The following is a 19000-nucleotide window of genomic DNA, read 5'->3' on the forward strand; positions in this document are numbered from 1 at the left end:
ATTAAACTAAAATTTAAAAAAATCTGCATTCCAGTTCAAACATTTGGGGCATATAGATACATGTGAATTCAGGATGCTGCTGCCACTTATAAAACAATAACTTTCCTTGTTAAATGTTGGCTCTGAGGCATTCCTGCCAGAGTTATTCAACGCGTGCCACAGAACATACACAGCCAAGTGAGTGCTGCTGTAGGGATCTTATCTCTGGAATTTCCTGACATTTAAGGGTTTCTCATTTCCCATTTTAAGATTGAAGGCACAAGTCCTTGCATTTAATTTCCTGGGGCTTTAGAGAAATGAAGAAAGGAGAAAGGGATGAAAGGAGGAAGGGGAGAGAACACAAAACAGAGAAAAGAGGAGAACAAAAAGAAAGAAGACATTTTCTCAAACTGAGAATCTGAGTCCACTGGTTTGGCTCCTGCAGAAGGGGACTCATCAGCCTATGAAAATAAGCCGAATGCGTTCTCTGAAGTGCGCAGCCTGGCCATGTAATTCTAAACCCTCCCAACCTCAAAATCCTTAATCATTTCTTTCTTCAGCCCTGGCTTGGCTCTCCTGCCTCAGAGAGGGCAGTAAGTCTGCCAAATTCTGAGTTGAGCCTCTTCTTTTTGCTAAGAGATAGGAGCACAATAAAAAGTACACTTTATTTTTTTTACGTAGAAAATGAACATCATGCCCTAATCACCCCCATTGTACTATTTTAAACAAAAGGAAAAATCCAAAGCCAAAATTCTTAAAACACAGCTGATGCAACTATATTCAAACTGGCCAAGAAAAATTTCATCTTTGGACTGAAACTAAGCAATTTTAGCTGGTTTTAAAGAGAATGCTGGAGGGCTGCAAAGAGCAGATGGTAGCTACAAGAGAAAAGATAATGGGAATAACTGTTCACCAGGTTGATCTGTCTGCTCAATGATGACCAGAGGAAAGACTTGGATTTCCCAGAAGCAACCTGCCCCTGAGAGAGGGGGCCTTCCTGGAGGAACACCCTAGAAAGGGCATGGAAGAGCTGTTGTCATGACACAGTTGGGGTCAAGAGCAGAAAGGTCATCCAGTACTTAGGTACCTGGGCTTTGCAACCAGTTTCGGAAAGGATTTAGAACTGGAGATGGATACAAGCTTTCTCAGAATATAAACAAGGAAGAATCCTAAGGTTTTTTTTTTCCTAAGATTTTATTTACTTATTTGAGAGAGAGCATGAGAGAGAAAAAGAGAGTGTATGATTCGGGGGGGGGGGAGGCAGAAGGAGAGGGAGAAGAAGACTCCCCACTGAGCAGGGAGCCCAGTATGGCACTTGATCCCAGGACCCTGGGATGATGACCTGAGCCAAACACAGATGCTTAACCAAGTGAGCCACCCAGGCGCCCCAAGAATCCTAAGTTCTTCCATAGATCCTACATACCACTGATATCCAAGCCTGGTAAAGATAGTACAATAAAAGCCAGGTAAAGACCAGTCCCATTTATGGAATACTGACACAAAAATCTTGAATGGGTTAATATTAGGATACAAAATCATTATTCATAGGTCAAAGGACAGGAACTATATGATCATATAAAGCTACTGAAAAGTAACTTGACAAATTCTAACATTCAATCCTAATTTTTAAAACTCTTAGTAAAAGGGGAACCTGGGTGGCTCAGCCGGTTGAGCGTCTGCCTTTGGCTCAGGTCATAATCCCAGGGTCCTGGGATGGAGCCCAGCATCGGGATCCCTGCTCTGCAGACAGCCTGCTTCTCCCTCCCCTCTGCCTGCCACTCCCCCTGCCTATGTGCTCTCTCTGTGTCAAATAAATAAAATCTTTTTTTTTTTAAGATTTTATTTATTTATTTGACAGAGAGAGAGATAGCCAGCGAGAGAGGGAACACAGGCAGGGGGAGTGAGAGAGGAAGAAGCAGGCTCCCAGAGGAGGAGCCTGATGTGGGGCTCGATCCCAGAACTCTGGGATCATGCCCTGAGCCAAAGGCAGATGCCCAACGACTGAGCCACCCAGGCACCCCAAATAAATAAAATCTTTAAAAGACAAAAAACTCTGGATAAAAAAAAGAAGTATGGGGTGCCTGGGTGGCATAGTCAATTGAGCATCCCACTCTTGCTTTCAGCTGATCTCAGGGTCATGAGATGGAGCCCCGTGTCAGGCTCCGTGCTGGGTGTGGAGCCTGCCTAGGATTCCCCCTCTCCCTCTGTTCCTCCTCCTGTCCGCCACCCACTCAAGAGCTCTCTCTCTCTCTCTTTCTAAAAAAGAAAAAAAAAATTTTTAAATAATAAGGGGTGCCTGGTGGCTCAGTCAGCTAAGCGTTTGCCTTGGCTGGGGTCATGATCCCAGGGTCCTGGGATCAAGCCTTGCATCAGGCTCCTTGCTTGGTGGGGAGCCTGCTTCTCCCTCTCCCTCTGCCTGCCGCTCCCCCTGCTTGTGCTCGCTCTCTCAAACGCGCGCTCTCTCTGTCAAATAAATAAATAAAATCTTTAAAAAAATAAAAAATAAAAAAGGAAGGTGAAAAAAAGTGGTAATGTTGAAAGATCTCCAGGATATCTTAAGTAAAAAACAGTATATATAGCATGATTTCTTTTTTTAAAAGGACATAATTTCTATCTATCTATCTATCTATCTATCTACCTACCTACCTACCTACCTACCTACCTACCTACCTACCTATCTACCTACCTACCTACCTACCTACCTACCTACCTACCTACCTACCTATCTGGAATATGCAAACATTTTCCCTTGGAAGAGAATATAAGACATTATGGTTTTTTGCAGCCAAAACAACCCTCCCTGACAGATCATGTTGAGTAGAAGACTGACATGATCAAATATATTTCTAGAACACTGCTCTGGCTGCTACAGAGGATACTGGGGTGGGAGGTAGATATGCGATAACTAAGGTGGTAGCAGTGAGACAGATGTAGTCAGATTCCAGATAATGTTTAAAACTAGAACCGAACAGCTTGCTGATAAATTAGATTAGGGGTGTGTGAAAAAGAGAGGAATCAAAAATGACTCCTAGGTTTTGGCCGAGGTGCAACGAAGGGTGATGCCATTTAATAAGATGGCCATTATTTGGGGAGGAGAAGCTTAGCAGTGGCCTGGATTGGGAATTTAGGTTTGGACATGTTCAGTCCAAAGTATTAAGATAACCAAACGGAGACCCGTGCAGGGGATGAATCTGCAAACCTTCGCTGGAAGAGGCTGGGGGTCATAAGCATGTAACTAACATTTAAAGCCACGGGACTGAATGAGCTGTTAGGGAATGAGGCAGATGGAGGAGAGAAGTGCCTGCTCTGACCCAGGATGGTGTGTCCAGGGGGTGTTATTCTGACACTCAGAGGGAGAGGGGAATAGAACTGAGAAGGAGCAGCGTGTGAAGGACCCCCAGGAAAATAGGTGATCTAGAAGCCCAGTGAACGCAGTGCTTCCGGTGAGGGAGTGAAGTTGTTCCTCCAACGCCGAGAGATGTCACGTAAGAAAAGGACAGACAACTGGCAACTGGATTTAGTGAGATGGGGGTCACAGGTGGCCCTGGGCCAAGAGCAGTTTCAGGATAAGTGGCAAAAGCCCAGCTGCAGTGAGTCGAGGGGAAAGCAGAAGGTGCAGAATGGGTGACCAGAGCAAAGACAACAGTTTTGGGTTTTGTTCTGTGTCCAGTTTCCAGATTAGTGGGGATCAAACCAATTAGCACATCCCAGAAATACGTTAGAAGTGAGTTCTCAAAGCAGAAAAGAAATGCTTTCCAATGTGCAGGTTTGACCTTCAAGTGCTCACATGCTTGATTATCTACAGTACTATTTTGGGGGCGCCTGGGTGGCTCAGTCGTTAAGCCTCTGCCTTCGGCTCAGGGCGTGATCCCAGCGTTCTGGGATCAAGCAACAGTCAGGCTCTTCTTCTGGGAGCCTGCTTCTTCCTCTCCCACTCCTCCTGCTTGTGTTCCCTCTCTCGCTGGCTGTCTCTGTGTCAAATAAATAAATAAAATCTTCAAAATAAAAAAAATAATAAAAAAATTAAAAAATAAAGTACTATTTTGACATTATAAAATATTTAGGGTGTAGGCGCCTGGGTAGCTCAGTCGTTAAGCCTCTGCCTTCGGCTCAGGTCATGAACCCAGGGTCCTGGGATCGAGCCCTGCATTGGGCTTCCTGTTCAGCAGGAAGCCTGCTTCTCCCTCTCCCAGTCCCCCTGCTTGTGTTCCCTCTCTCCCTGGTTGTCTCTCTGTCAGATAAATAAATAAAATCTTTAAAAAAATAAAATAAAATATTAAGGGTGTGCATCTTTATGTATAAATAAGGAAACGGAGTCTTCAGGAGGTCGAACAACTTGGTCGACTCACACAGATAGACTGGGACAGGGCCGAGGCAAACCCAGGCTGTGTGTTTCTAGAGCTCATACCAAGAAAAAAACATGAAGAAAGGAGCCAGGGGACACTGGCAGCACCATGCACTAGTTGGGGGTGCTAGTGGCAGATGAGTGTCAATTAACACCAATTAGTCCATTGCCGGAGTTAACAAGAGTTTTCGTTGAACTCTTGCTCTAGTGTCAGAAATACAAGTACTCATAACGTCCAAAAGGTAATTTTTCAAAGCCAACACTCATTTTGAGGACAGAGAACACAAACATAGGCATCACTTATCACATCTCCAGGTTTCGTCAATACATCGTCTCAAGCTATGAACGGTCTTGACCAACTACAAGATCCATCTGTTTAATAAAATCAATAATCTGCCAGAGAGTAGCATAAACCGCTGGAGCAGACATCAGCCGTCACCTACCTGTGGTCAGCACTGGGTTTCGGCCTCCCGGTCCACAGTCTTCTGTTCACGGAGGAGGGAGGGGGAGAGGAGGGCAGGGGTGGGGGAGGTAGAGAAGGCAGAGGAGGCAGGTGCCTTTTATCCTTCCGGAAGCTGATGCCTGGGTTCCCGTCCTTGTCCCCTTCTCCATCGTGTTTGAACGTTCTCCGGGGCTTGGGCAGGGGGTTGATGAAGGGTTTTGCCGGGGAGCCCTCCGAGCCCCTGTCCACACCCTCCAGGCTCTGGTCACAGGGCCTCCTGCAGGAGCCTTTCCTTTCCTCTGTGGCCTCAGGGGCGGCCTCCTTGGCCTCCATGTCCCACTGGTGGGACCTGAATTCCGAGCCACGCACGCCCCCACGATTCTCTGTTAGGGTGGGCCCCTCCTCAGCCTTGTCCGGCAGGCAGTGTGGGGAGTAACAAGTCCCAGGTAACTGGGGATCCAACCCTGCCGACCCATCCTTCAGAGCCTTCTCCAGTTTCTTGACCTGCCTCAGCACCGAGAGGCTATCGTTGGGAAAGCGCTGTTTGCCCAGCCTGGGCTCTCGGCCTCTGCCCAAGCTGGGAGCCAGCTGCCCGGCTGGCTGGCTGAGGTCTTGCCTTGGCTCTGCATCCTGTCCCCCGACTTTCACAACCCCTTTATTCCTCTCATTCTCCTTGCTCTCTGTCTCGGGCCTGGCTCCATCCTGAACCTCCGTGCTCCAGGCTCTCACACCATCACTGCTTCTCCTCCCCATCACACAGGACATCAGGTAGTCCTCCTGCCCATCTGCTTTCCTGCTGGGTGCAGGAGTGGGCAATTCCCTTTTCCCTTCCCATTCGGATATCTTGTCCTTTATGCTGAGGGACTTGTGCAGGGCCCCACCTCGGGCAGGGGGGCAGGGGTTCTGAACACCGCTGAGGGGCCTCTTGCCCACCTTGCTGGCTTCTTTAGCACTGAGATCTGAAGCTGGGTCACTGATGATCATATCTGAGCTGAACATGTTCTGCTGAAAACAGTCCACTCTTGACTCTAGCATCAGGTTATTGAGACTTTCCAATGAGCTTCTTCCGGGGGGTGAATCCTTATCAGTCTCTGGGAAAGGAATGGGGGACCTAAACAGCAGCCTTCGAGGGTCTTCCCCAGCCTTTGGACCTTCCACCTTGACCCTGAACAAGAAAGACAAACATTGGGTGATGGATTCTTTTTTTTTTTTTTTTTTTTTTTTTTTTTAGATTTTTTATTTATTTATTCGACAGAGACAGAGACAGCCAGCGAGAGAGGGAACACAAGCAGGGGGAGTGGGAGAGGAAGAAGCAGGCTCACAGCGGAGGAGCCTGATGTGGGGCTCGATCCCGCAACGCCGGGATCACGCCCTGAGCCGAAGGCAGACGCTTAACCGCTGCGCCACCCAGGCGCCCCAGGGTGATGGATTCTTGGTCATCATTGTTCCTGGCTGGTCACAGAGACTGGCTAGAACTCAGATATAAATGCTATATGCTAGTTGTAAGTCACAAACATTGAAACCACCATTTTAAGAAATCACTTTGCTCTTCTTGGGAAGACAGTATTGTAGAATGAAAGGAACGACTGGATTTTGGAATGCAGTAGACTTCGGTTTAAAGCCTAATTTAACCACTGACCAGCTGCGTGACCTTGAAAAGCTGCTTCACTTCTCTAAACCTAAGTGTCCTCATCTGTGAAATGGGAATAATAATAATACATATCTACCAGAGTGACTGAAAACACTGAATGAGGAAGACCATATTAAGCATCCAGCAGGTCGTGAGTGTATAATAAATGTTATTATCATTATTGTTAGCTTGTTTCCCTGATGAAAATAGGGAACATCTCCTGAGGTAAAAGCTTACACAGTCCAAATTTCCTCTGCTTCTATAATCAACGGATGGGCCTTTGTGATGACTATTTAAAAAATAGAACGATGCCATAAGTCATACATTGTTTGCTACTTCTGGGCTTCATAAGCTGTCCTGACTTAAGTAGGTAAAGCCACAATTATTGGTAGCATTTGAATTGTACCTCCTCTAGAATGTGAGCCCTACTAGACTGGCTTCTCTATGTGGACAGGGATTGCTTCGTTTTGTTAGATTACTTTGAATTTTGGCCTGTTCAGGCTGCTGCTGACTCTCTAGCACCTAGAACAATGGCATAGTAGAATGTGGTACTCATTAGCCACATGTGACATCCACATTGGACGGAGCAAAAGAGTATTTCCATCATCGCTGAAAGTTCTGGCCTAGAACAAACATGTGGGGAGATATGCCTCCAAATGGGATTTTAGGAGATTAGTCAGTGCTATGAAGATGTTAAAAGCTCTTTTGAAAGAAAACCAGAAAAACATTTTTAAGCTTGTCTAATGAGAACGGGAGTATCTGTGTTTTTGAATGCAAAACATTCTTCCACCAGCAAAGGTCATAACTAAGCAGAGTGACCTTGGACATGACAAGATTAGCAAGGACACGCAGACCAACTTCATGCTGCACATTTTTTGAATATACAGATCTGACTATATAGGAATTCTGAAACTCCAGTTAAGGTCACAGTGAGGGATGAATAATTAGCAATTTCATGCATCCTGATACTATTTGACTTTCTGTCCTGAAGACTAATAATTGTTTATGTGAAGACTTCTCCCTCCATTGGGACATTAACACGTAAATTGCATTGCTATTTGTGGTTACACAGCATAAATTAGAAACTTGTGAATATGCAAACACATTTTCATATTTTAAATACGGCTATCAAAGCAGAATTCTTTATTTAAATAAACAATTAGCATGCATAACAGAGTGCTTACAAAAGAGAAACACATTTTTTAATTGTCCTGTCACCACTGAGGACATTCGCATGAATTCAGATTTTAGTCAGAAGCAGAAGCAGAATCAGTTTGTTGATTTTTACTGAGAGTTCAAGAGGCAGAAGTTAAAGCCCTCACTCTCACAGTGCTAGAAGCAAGATATCTGGACAGATACATAAAAACACAATTCACATTAGTTCATGCTTAACGACTATGGATGATATAACAATAATCATAAATATCATATGTACCTTTTTTTTTTTTTTTTAAAGATTTACTTATTTTAGGGGGCGCCTGGGTGGTACAGCGGNAAAAAAAAAACTAAAAAAAAAAAAAAAAAAAAAAAGATTTACTTATTTTAGAGAAAGAGTGTGTGGCATGAGTGGGGGGAGGGGCAGAGGAAGAAGGAGAATCTCCAGCGGACCCGGACCCCAACCACCCCATTCCCTGAGTGCTGCACTTCATGCAGGGCTCAATCCCACAAACCAGGAGATCATGACCTGAGCCAAAATCATAGGTCGGACACTTAACCGACTGAGCCACCCAGGTGCCACACGTACTGTTAAACAATACTGACGACAGATAAATATGGCTTTCAAGTCAGAGGGACCTCGGTTTGAATCTTGGCTCCATTTTTTTCATTTTAAAATAAGAACTCCTGGGGCACCTGGGTGGCTCAGTTGGTTGAGCGTCTGACTCTTGATTTCGGCTCAGGTCATGATCTAAGGATCATAAGATCAAGCCCTGCATCGGGCTCCACACTGAGTGTGGAGCCTGCTTAAGATTCTCTCTCTCTTCCTCTCCCTCTGCCGCCCACCCCAAAATAAATAAATAAGAACTCTCTCTCCCTTCTCTAGACTGGAACTTGACTGGTGCAGAGGCCAAATTTATCTTGTTTGCTGTGCCTAGTACGCAGTAGGTAGTCAATAAATACTTATAAGATGAATGAGTGGATGAGTCAATATATGTTCATGTTCCCAGAGTACAGGCACACATTCTAATTCTTGATATTACTAAATGGCAAGGAGTGTTGTTGCAATGATTACAGTTATTGCCTAAGATCCCAGACATCTGGGGTGACCTCACAATCACGGAGGCCCTATGTAAAAACTCAAAGGGAAGAAGGATGGCTTGCTGGAAGATCACACGGATTTATGAAGTTCAACAAGAGGCAAGAATGATGAAGCCAGAGGCAGAGGGCCCTCTCCAAGTGGTTGTTGCACGCACGGATTTTTTGAGGTCCTGATTCCAGGACACTACAGCCCCAGAAGGGACTGGGGACTAGGGTGCAGAGCTGTGATTGCCAAGACCGCTGCAGAGTGTGAGACAGAGAGTCAGACGAAAGCGCTCATCTGGAGAGAAAACAGCACTTCCGAGACAGGATGGGCAAAGCTGGCTTTGCGGACAGATGCAGCTGTAAAGACTTAAGGCTCAAGGATAATTACAAGGCCCACGCATCCTAGTAGTTAGGAAAATAAATCCTGGGCTGGCCTGCGGAGAGGGCCTGAAGCTGCCATGGGTCTGTCCTCTCAACAGCTGGGCACTAGTCAGACCTTCAATTGACCACTGTGGTCTCAGCTTCCGCAACACATGCGGACGATTTCCAGGAGCCGCATCACAATGACTCGGAAAAGAACCTGTCCTCAGTCCAAGGAAGTGGGGTTAGAGAGGAGGGAAAGGCGGCAGAGAGAGGAAGGAAATGGAGAATCTGGGCCAACTTCTACACTCTCAGGGGAGAAAAGCTCTTACTTGTCAGCCAATTTGTAGCTCAGGTTTTCAGTCTGGCTGTGGCTGCCCTTGGCCGGCCTGCACACTGTCATCATGTCAGCACCAAGAGGAGCTCCAAGTCGCCTGGGGGAACAGGGATGCACACTCAGTGAGTCAGGACAGCAAATCTAGGGTCCACACCCCAAATTATTTATCCCTGATAGAGTCTGCCCGGGAGTGGGGCAGGGGGTATGTGTGACTGCCACACACCCTTCAGAATCCCTGACCCAGAAGAGGGGACAAGGGCACAGAATCCTGAGAACCTCCTGGGTACAGACCCCATACCAACCAACCTCTTCTCACTCAGACGGCGTGCCAATCTCATGTGTGTGTGTGTGTGTGTGTGTCTGTGCACGTGCGTGCACATGTGAAAGCAAAACATTAATACCAGCACAACTTGACACTTTTTCAGGCTCTCTAAAACCTGTGATGGGCTGACAGCCCCAAAGAAGACGTGAGTTGTTACTTTACTTGAAACAAGAAATAAACCACCTGCCAAAGCAGAAACATCTACACAGAGGTAGCCCTGGGCTGGCCCTCACGGCAGGCATGGACGCACCCTGTCGTTGGCCTTGGAGCACTGCGCCAAGAGCCTCTCCCAGCGCCTGCAAACCCAGGGAAGGAAACACGTAGCCACTAGGTCATCTGTCTCGTCTATGAAAAGTAGGTGGCTCCAGCAAACCCAGGAATCCCACGGGGCACCTCAAACCTGGCAAATGATAAGGACCACATGGATGCCAAAGCAGCTGCCTCCGCGCAGCAGTGGCTTTATGACATGCCGGTGCCTGACGTTCAAATGCAGCAGCTGATTAAAATGTACCATTCCAACAGCAAGGCCCATCAGCACTCTGCGTCTCTCAGCATGAGGACAAATGGACATTGCTCAGGTGGACATGGCTAGGAAGATGAGATCCATCGGAGAAGGCCAACAGGACGGGCGATGCAAGTCTTCTGCAAAGCATGAACACCACATGACTGGTCCCTCCTGACGGGGACGAGGTGACTCTGACTAGAGGTTCAACGAGTACTGAGATATTGGAGAGTCACATTTCTTTTCCACTGACCCTCCAGGGAATCCTTCTTCTGAATCCCTCTCAAGTTCTAAGATTCCCATCCCCTCTATTCAGGAGAGTTTCCCTGCCAGGTGACAGGGTAGCTATGCAAATTCCTGGCCAAGGCATCCCCTTTCTGCAAGAAATCAAAGGGCTGGACTTCAAGACATGCATTAACTCCTGGGAACAAGGAAAGGGAGGCCAGAAGCAGGAAGAGGAAAAGAAAAGGAGAGTGGGCTCTGGGTAACAAATTAAGGAGAAGGGGGTTGGGAGCAGTGAGCTGAAAAGACAGGAGGGGAATAGGCTGGTCCAAGAAGGTGTGAGTTTCGGGAGAGGGGCAGAGCTCAGGCCTGCCCATGGAGCTCAGCTGCCCCTTATCCAGTCATGTGGCACCCTACATTTTGGGGTATGGCAGTGGTGAAAGCAAACCCAGCTCTTTAAAGAAGTCAGGCCCAGGGCTCTCCCCTCCCGTTATGGAAGAGAGCCCTGCAGGGCCTTTCAGAACAGGAAGGAACTCATTGCCTCTCTCATAATGCTCCACAAAGCTTCTGGTCAGCTATGCTTCAATAATAAAAAGTTAAAAAAAAAAAAAAAGCTTCTGGAGCCTCTCCATTTGGCTGGACTGAAAGACACTGCCCTTCTGTCTGCATCTGGCAGAGGGCCCCGCTGGATGTCAAGGAGAGTGGCCGCTCCCCCCTGCCGCCGCCCTCAGGCCTGCACTCCACATCCACACAGCCAACCACAGGGATGCAGCCTCGTTCTGCATGGGCAGCAACTCTCTCCACCCACCTCCTCTTTCAAGCAGGTGTACCCCTTTCCCTGCCACCACGACCAGATGCCAGGTTTGTGCAGGATGCACTGCGGCCTCAAGGATGAGTGAGACGTGGCGTCTACCCTCAGAGAGAACACCCAGGGCTGCGCTTGGGTCACTATCAGCCCTGGCATCTGGCTTTCCCCAAAAGAGAACAATTTCCCTATACTTCCCAGAAAGCCAGAGCTTTTCCAAAAAGGACAAAAGCTGTGTGTCTCCTGCACAGAGAACCGTGTATGGGGTCTGAGGTTGAAGGTCACACGAAGCACTTAAACAATATGGTACTGCAGTGAACTCGATTCCCATCGGGCACTAATAACTTCAAGGACTAAAACCAGGTCTCTAGAGAAATAGCCGATGCCATATTCTGAGAAGCCAGTTCAAGTGGGCTTCAGGGCCTGGAACTGAGAATGCAAAGAATGCCCCCCAACACTCAGCAATCAGCCCGCTGGCATTTCTGAGTTCACAGAGGAACAGAAAATGCTGCCCCCACAAAACTATGACCCTTCCCTTTTCACCTCTGTTGTTCAAGAGTCAGTAATTAGGTGACAAGCCCAGCTTAATTTGCTGATTGGAAGTACTTTGTCACTTACATTCCCATAACTTCGCTATCACATCACAGGTCTGGGATTGCAAGATGGAGCTATTTCCCCAAGTGTGGCCCACCGGGAACGTGTTCGAGTCCGCTGGGGGACCTCGTCAGGCAGGTAGACTCCTGGGCACTATTCCAACGTACCGAAACCCACCATCTGGGCAATGGCCTGGAAGCTGCATTTAAATATGGTTATTCAAAGACCTCGGGTGATTTTTACACAACCCGACATTCTTTATTTCTTCCTGGGCAATTTGGCCTTGTGATCCAGACTGGTTTCCAGGAGGTAAAATGAATGCATGACTAATAAAAACACATTTTCCTTCTCAACTGCTTTCCATAAAAATAGAACTTCCCATTCACCAGATGGGCTTAATTAGTACTAATAATTTTAATTCAATTTAAAATGTCATACAAATTCTGAAGCTAGATGATAGGTACGTGAATATATGTTTTGGTGAGATGCTTCTGGTCCATCTCAAAGGCCCACAGAAATTGCTCCATCTTGACATTACCAGATCAAAAACCTGTGTTGTCTTATAATTCCTTTACGTTTACCCACTAAGGCTTAAAGTCCAGCCTGATCTCTGAAAACACCATTTTTCTTTTTTTAAGGGCATTGGAGTACTAAAAGGCGAAGTCATTAATTAAAAAACCAGTATCTCCCCACAATAGCGTCAAGATTTTAAAACAGATATAAAGTGTTTTCCCCGCAGTAAGAAGGAGGAAGTGACCATATCAGATCTTCTCCCCAGCACAGTTCTTACAGGAGAGCTGGAGGGTGCCGCCTGCAGCGCCTAGAGAGGAGCCAGCAGGGAAAGGAGGGGGGAAGCAGCTCCTTCAGAATCCTGCCCATGCCTGCCTGCCTGCTCTGTTTCCTCCACTGCCATTTGGGGAACCAGCCTGGTGAAGCCAGTGTAGTCTCCACTGCTACTGTGTCCCAGTGACACAGCTACTGGTGGTCTGAGGCCTGGCCTCTCAGAATGTTCCTATTTATAAAAGAGCATTGCTCATGTTTTATTCTGGGCATTAACTAATTATCCATTTATCATATTACAAATTATATAGGGTACTACTGAGCTCTCACCAACATTAATAACATCTTCCTATTAACTCTGGTAGGGTTTTAATGTACAACAGGGAGGTGATACATGATCTACAGAAATTTTGCTATCAAAGTCACCTATAAAAAGAAGTTCAGATATTACTGTTTTACAAATTGCTAGAAAAACAAGCTGGACATGTATAAGCCATGGGGGGGGGGACTGATTTTCCCCGAATCTTACAACAAAAACAGTGATTTTAAAAAAAAGTGAAGGGGCACCTGGGTGGCACAGCGGCTAAGCAACTGCGTTCGGCTCAGGGCGTGATCCCGGCGTTCTGGGATCGAGCCCCACATCAGGCTCCTCTGCTATGAGCCTGCTTCTTCCTCTCCCACTCCCCCTGCTTGTGTTCCCTCTCTCGCTGGCTGTCTGTCTCTATCAAATAAATAAAAATCTTAAAAAAAATAAAATAAAATAAAATAAAAATTTAAAAAAAGTGAAATCTGGAAATGTCGATCAACTGATAAACAAAATGTGATAGATATACACAATGGAATATTATTTAGCCATAAAAGGAGTGAAGTACTGTTACATGCCACAATATGGATGAGTCTTGAAAACACAGCAGGTGAAAAAGCTGGACACAAAAAGCCATTTTTGTATGATTCCTGTTATAGGAAATGTCCAGAGTAGGCAAGTCCATAGAGGGAAGGGGAACTGGGATTGACTGCCAATAAGTAAGGGTTTCTTTTGGGGATGATAGAAATGTTCTGGAATTAGATAGTGGAGACAGCTGTACAACTATCACTATATAGTGAATAACTCCAAGTCACTAAATTGTACACCTCTAAGTGGTAAATTTTATGTGAGTATATTTCAATTAAAAATACATTATATGCATCTTCAGTAAAAACAAAAATAAGAAATTTGGGCAGGGGAAGGAGAAGGAGTGAAGGATAAAACACACACAGCTATAATTTTCCAATGCCCTTTACTGCTCTAAGGTTAGTATGTTAATTCTGGAATATAGGTAAATATACATTATATTCATTTGATTCATAAAATGGTCATACTTGATATACTGAATGAAAAAAAAATACAATTTACATCACAAATAACTGTACACTAATACAATTAAATTTTAAGTGGTTGTTCCTTATGTTGCAAATAGAGCTCTAAGTTGTGCAGTTTTAATGATTCTAGTAACTTATTTTATCAGCTTCTAAACAGCAAACACAAATTTGAGAAGGAACCACAACAATTACTGAAGAACAAAAATAGTTCTTTTTCTCAACTGAGCATTCTTTTTCACAGCAAGCATTTGTGGAAGGTGTTTGTTTTCAGAAACTATATTGAGAAGAAAGAAAAATGGCTCCGTCACACCATGCAGCTCTGGCTGTGTTGAGCTGCTCGGTGAGGCTCACTCTGAGCCTCTGGAGGGTTCGTTCTCGTCTTCTTCAAGCAAAACAGTTAAAAAAAAAAAAAAACAACCTAAATGGATTGCTCTAGTATTTTACATAATAGCTTTATTTTCTTGATTTTGGAGTATTTTCAAAAGCAAACCAATTTCTTCACATTTGGAAGACAGAAGACTGAAGCAGGTGAGGAACAAGAGAAGCCAAAGGCTACGCGCTGCCTCAGAACAACACCCTGGGGGCCATTTTGGCAGAATCGCAGCCTGCACTCTTTTTTTTTTTTTTTTTTTTTTTTTTAAAGTTTTTTTTTTTTTATTTGACAGAGAGAGAGACAGCCAGCGAGAGAGGGAACACAAGCAGGGGGAGTGGGAGAGGAAGAAGCAGGCTCACAGCAGAGGAGCCTGATGTGGGGCTCGAACCCGTAACGCCGGGATCACGCCCTGAGCCGAAGGCAGACGCTTAACCGCTGTGCCACCCAGGCGCCCCGCAGCCTGCACTCTTGAACCAAATGCTTAAACCATGCCTGCACAAAAACACCACACACCACGACCAGAAACCAAGTCCTCAGCGCGCCACACCGGGCAAAGACTGTGGCGGTGCTAACATAATGATTTTTCTGCTAACAACCAACCACCAAAGTCTTCCTATTTCTAGGAGTTCTGCTTTTGAGCCCAGAGATTCCCGCATCAAATAAGAGTGTTCAGGAAGGGTCTAATGAACGAATAAACACATCCCATTTTCTTACAGTTACCATATCCGTCAACAGTTGACTGGATAAACAACATGTGGTCTACAATGGCAATAAAAAGGGATGAAGGGCTCACACATGTTATGACATGGATGAACCTTGAAAACACAATGCTAAATGAAAAAAAAAAAAAAACCAGTGACAAAAGACCACCCACGTTATATGATTTCACTTATATGAAATGTCCAGGACAGGCAACACAATAGAGACAGAAAGCAGACTAGTTGGGTGGCTCAGTCAGTTAAGTGTCTGCCTTTGGTTCAGGTCATGATCGTCCTGGGACCGAGCCCCACGTTGGTTTCCCTGCTCGGTGGGAAGTCGGCTTCTTCCTCTGCCTCCCCCTGCTTGTGATCCTGCGCATGCGCGCGCTCTCTCTCTCTCTCTCTCAAATAGATAAATAAAACCTTTAAAAATAAATAAAAAATAAATTTTAAAAAAGCAGATTAGTGGATGCCAGGACTGGGGAAGGGGTGGGTGGTGAGTGACCACTAACAGGTACGGGTTTTTTTGGGGGGGAATGATGAAAATGTTCTAAATTAGGTAGTGGTGATGGTTGTACTGGTGAATATGCCAAAGACCACGTGATCCTACACTTTAGAAAGGGTGAATTTTGGGGCACTTGGGTGGCTCAGTCGGTTAAGTGGTTGCCTTCAGCTCAGGTCATGATCCCAGGGTCCTAGGATGGAGCCCCCCGCCCCATCAGGCTCACTGCTCAATGGGGAGCCTGCTTCTCCCTCTCCCTCTGCCTGCTGCTCCTCCTACTTGTGCTCTGTGTCAAATAAATTAATAAAATCTTTAAAAAAATAAAAATAAAAAAATAAAAAGGGTGAATTTTATGGTATGTGAATTGTATCTCAATAAAGCTGTCATAAAACAACAAAAAAAGAAAAAGCAGGAAGGACTGCTGAATGGGAGGAGTCCTGGCCCCACCCCAGACTCAGTGAATCAGACTCCCAGAGGGCCCCAGGAATACACATTTCTAAGCTCCCTAGGGAATTCCTGCTACAGTCTAAAAGCCAATAAACCATGTCTATTTTCCTGCCACTTGCGTCCTCAGTCGGCAACAGAAACACACTCCCCTGCCCTCTGCTTTGGTAGGCAGTCTTTTGCTCAAGTGTGTCTGTTTGCTCCTATTTCAGAGCACCTCTAAAATCAGACGGAGGAGTTATCAGCACGCAGTGAGTTGCTCCTGGCCCTTGAACCCAGGGGTAAAGGCTCCAAGTGCCACGTCCCTACACAATTTTCAATACTAAGGCTCCTTTTCATTCTAAAGGAGGGTTAGGACCCAAAGTATAATCTGAGTATTTTTTAAGGCTTTCTGTGGGTATGAAAACTCAGTTACTAGACAATAATATTTTCTTTTAACAACTTGGTCAGTATTTTCCTGACCTACACCTGTCAGTTTGTCTGATAAATGAAGCCACTGGGAATCTGTGGCTAGAGCAGCCTGACGTTGCAGGCTGGACCACACTTTGTGATGCTCCTGAGGCCAGAGGCAGCTGAAGCTTTTTATCCTTCTCCATTTCAGAAACCCAGGTTTCACACCTGCAGAACATTCTTATGTACAGAGATGTATTTGGCCACCTTCGTAGAATGGAAACACATTTTCACTTGACAATATTTGCAAAACGTGCTTTTTCCGTCACTCATGTGCAATGCAGAAATACTTCCATATGCTGCCTTTAGGTTGTCCATTTTGTAGAGGGTAAAAAGAGAAAAAGCATAATTAGGTAGCCATCTTGCCCATGAGCTCTAAGCTACAGTGTGTGTAAGGTTTTAGTGCTGTCAGCCCTCCTGAATGAATGCTTGTAACTACTGGTGTCACCTCTCTGGAAAAAGTTACTATGAGTTTGCCACAAATCATCAGAGTATGAGTTATAAAAGTTATGAAATATGCTCACACTGCCAAAATATGGCTTAAGAATCTCAATTCTGGTAAATATATTTTCTTTTAAGTAAAAAATACAGGGACTCCAGCTGGCTCAGTTGGTGGAGCATGTGACTCTTGATCTGGGGGTTCTGAGTTCAAGCCCATGTTGGGTGTAGGGCCTAATTTAAAAAAAAATAAGTAAACCTGCATTGCAGTGGTATTATCTTCATTTAAAAAAAGGTAAAATAGTATACTTCCTTTGGTTTTTTTTTCCCCCCTTATTATTGGTCACCAAACCCAGAGGACTCAGGTTCTAACTTCTTTCAACCCCAAATATTTAAACTTGCTCTTCTTTCTCTCTGTTCTGGGCTAGCCAGAAACCACTTCTTACTTTTAACCTCTACGGAAGTCAATGCCAATGAGCATACTATTTTTCTGATGAGGAAGTGGAGGCTCAGTTAGGTTAGGTCAGTAGTTCAAGTTCATACAACAACCCTGTAAGTGGACAGAGCCAGAAATGAGTCTAGGTTTTGAACCCAAGTCTGGTGGTGCTTTTTTTTTTTTCTTTTAAGATTTTATTTATTAATTTGACAGAGAGAGACAGCCAGCGATAGAGGGAACACAAGCAAGGGGAGTGGGAGAGGAAGAAGCAGGCTCCCAGCGGAGGAGCCTGATGTGGGGCTCGATCCCAGAACGCTGGGATCACGCCCTGAGCCGAAGGCAGACGCTTAATGACTGTGCCACTCAGGTGCCCCCCTCCCGTTTTTTTTTTTTTTTTTTAAGATTTTATTTATTTATTTGAGAGACAGAAAGAAAGAGTGCACTTGCACAAGCAGGGGGAGTGGCAGGCAGAGAGGGAGAAGGAGAAGCAGACTCCCGCTGAGCAGGGAGCCCGATATGAGTTTCCAACCCAGGACCCCCAGATCATGACTTGAGCCCACAGCAAACGTTTAACCGCCTAAGCCACCCAGGCGTCCCTAAGTCTGGTGCTTCTTATACAATAGCACCATGGACTCATATTGTATTACCTAATCTAGAGTAGAAATAGATCCTAGCTCATTATTTTTAGTGTCTAACTTGTTCAGCTCTTCAAAATCAGCAATTGTTTTATACTTCTTTTGCGCCATGCCAAATTTCATCAACACTTGCTAATGAAGTGAGCTGGGAGGGAGCTTGAATGTTCTTTTGTAGGTCTCCTTTTTTTATGGTCTATGATTATATATTTCTGTATTTGGGGAATCTATTTTAAGAAATAATCCTAAATATGGAGAAATATATGTGTAAATGTTTATATGTATTACTTATAAGATTGCAAACTTAAAAATAACTTAAATGTCCGAGGACCCTGGGTTCATGACCTGAGCCGAAGGCAGACAGTTAACTGACAGAGCCACCTGGGCACCCCTAAAAAATCTTTTAAAAAATTGTGTTGGGGTGCCTAGGTGGCTCAGTGGGTTAAGCCTCTGATTCTTGGTTTCTGCTCAGGTCATGATCTCAGGATTCTGGGATTGAGCTCCATGTCCACCTCCCAGCTCAGCGGGAAGTCTGCTTCTCCCTGTCCCTTCCCCCTGCTCACGCAGCTCACACTCACGCTCTAAAAGAAATAAAAGTAAATCTTAAAAAAAAAAAAAAACCAGGGGCGCCTGGGTGGCACAGCAGTTAGGTGTCTGCCTTCAGCTCAGGGCGTGATCCCGGCATTCTGGGATCGAGCCCCACATCAGGCTCCACCACTATGAGCCTGCTTCTTCCTCTCCCACTCCCCCTGCTTGTGTTCCCTCTCTCGCTGGCTGTCTCTATCTCTGTCGAATAAATAAATAAAATTAAAAAAACAAAATAAAACAAAACAAAACCAAAAACCTGTGTTTAAGGAGACTACAATTCTGTAAGGACAGATAGGAGATTAGTGGTTGCCTAGGCCAACAGTGGGTAGGGCAAGAAAAATGGGAGTGATTGTTAATGGGCATGGGGTTTCCTTCCGAGATGATAAAAATGTCCTAAAATTAATTGTAGTGATGGTTGCACAACTCTGTAAACATGCTAAAAACCATTAAACTGTACCTTTTAAATGGGTGAACTGTACTGTATATGAAATATAACTCAATAAAACTCTTATTTAAAAAAA

The 19000-nt window shown here is 45.2% G+C and overlaps 1 protein-coding gene across 6 annotated transcripts in view; it reads right to left on the minus strand.

Moving 5' to 3' along the window:
* The window catches only part of DENND2A (DENN domain containing 2A), a 100425-nt gene that overhangs the window by 65446 nt on the left and 15979 nt on the right, over window positions 1-19000 (minus strand). For all 6 annotated transcript variants that reach the window (XM_034638089.1, XM_034638120.1, XM_011218179.3 and 3 more), the window contains 2 exons: window positions 9330-9431; window positions 4768-5931 (listed from right to left, as the gene is read on the minus strand). In XM_034638089.1, coding sequence (XP_034493980.1) covers window positions 4768-5931; window positions 9330-9403 — 1238 coding nt within the window. In that variant the 5' untranslated portion in view covers window positions 9404-9431. Of the gene's footprint in view, window positions 1-4767; window positions 5932-9329; window positions 9432-19000 lie in introns of those variants that run through there.

The sequence above is a fragment of the Ailuropoda melanoleuca genome, chromosome 1, assembly GCF_002007445.2.
Source record: "Ailuropoda melanoleuca isolate Jingjing chromosome 1, ASM200744v2, whole genome shotgun sequence".
In the NCBI taxonomy this organism is placed as follows: Eukaryota; Metazoa; Chordata; class Mammalia; order Carnivora; family Ursidae; genus Ailuropoda; species Ailuropoda melanoleuca.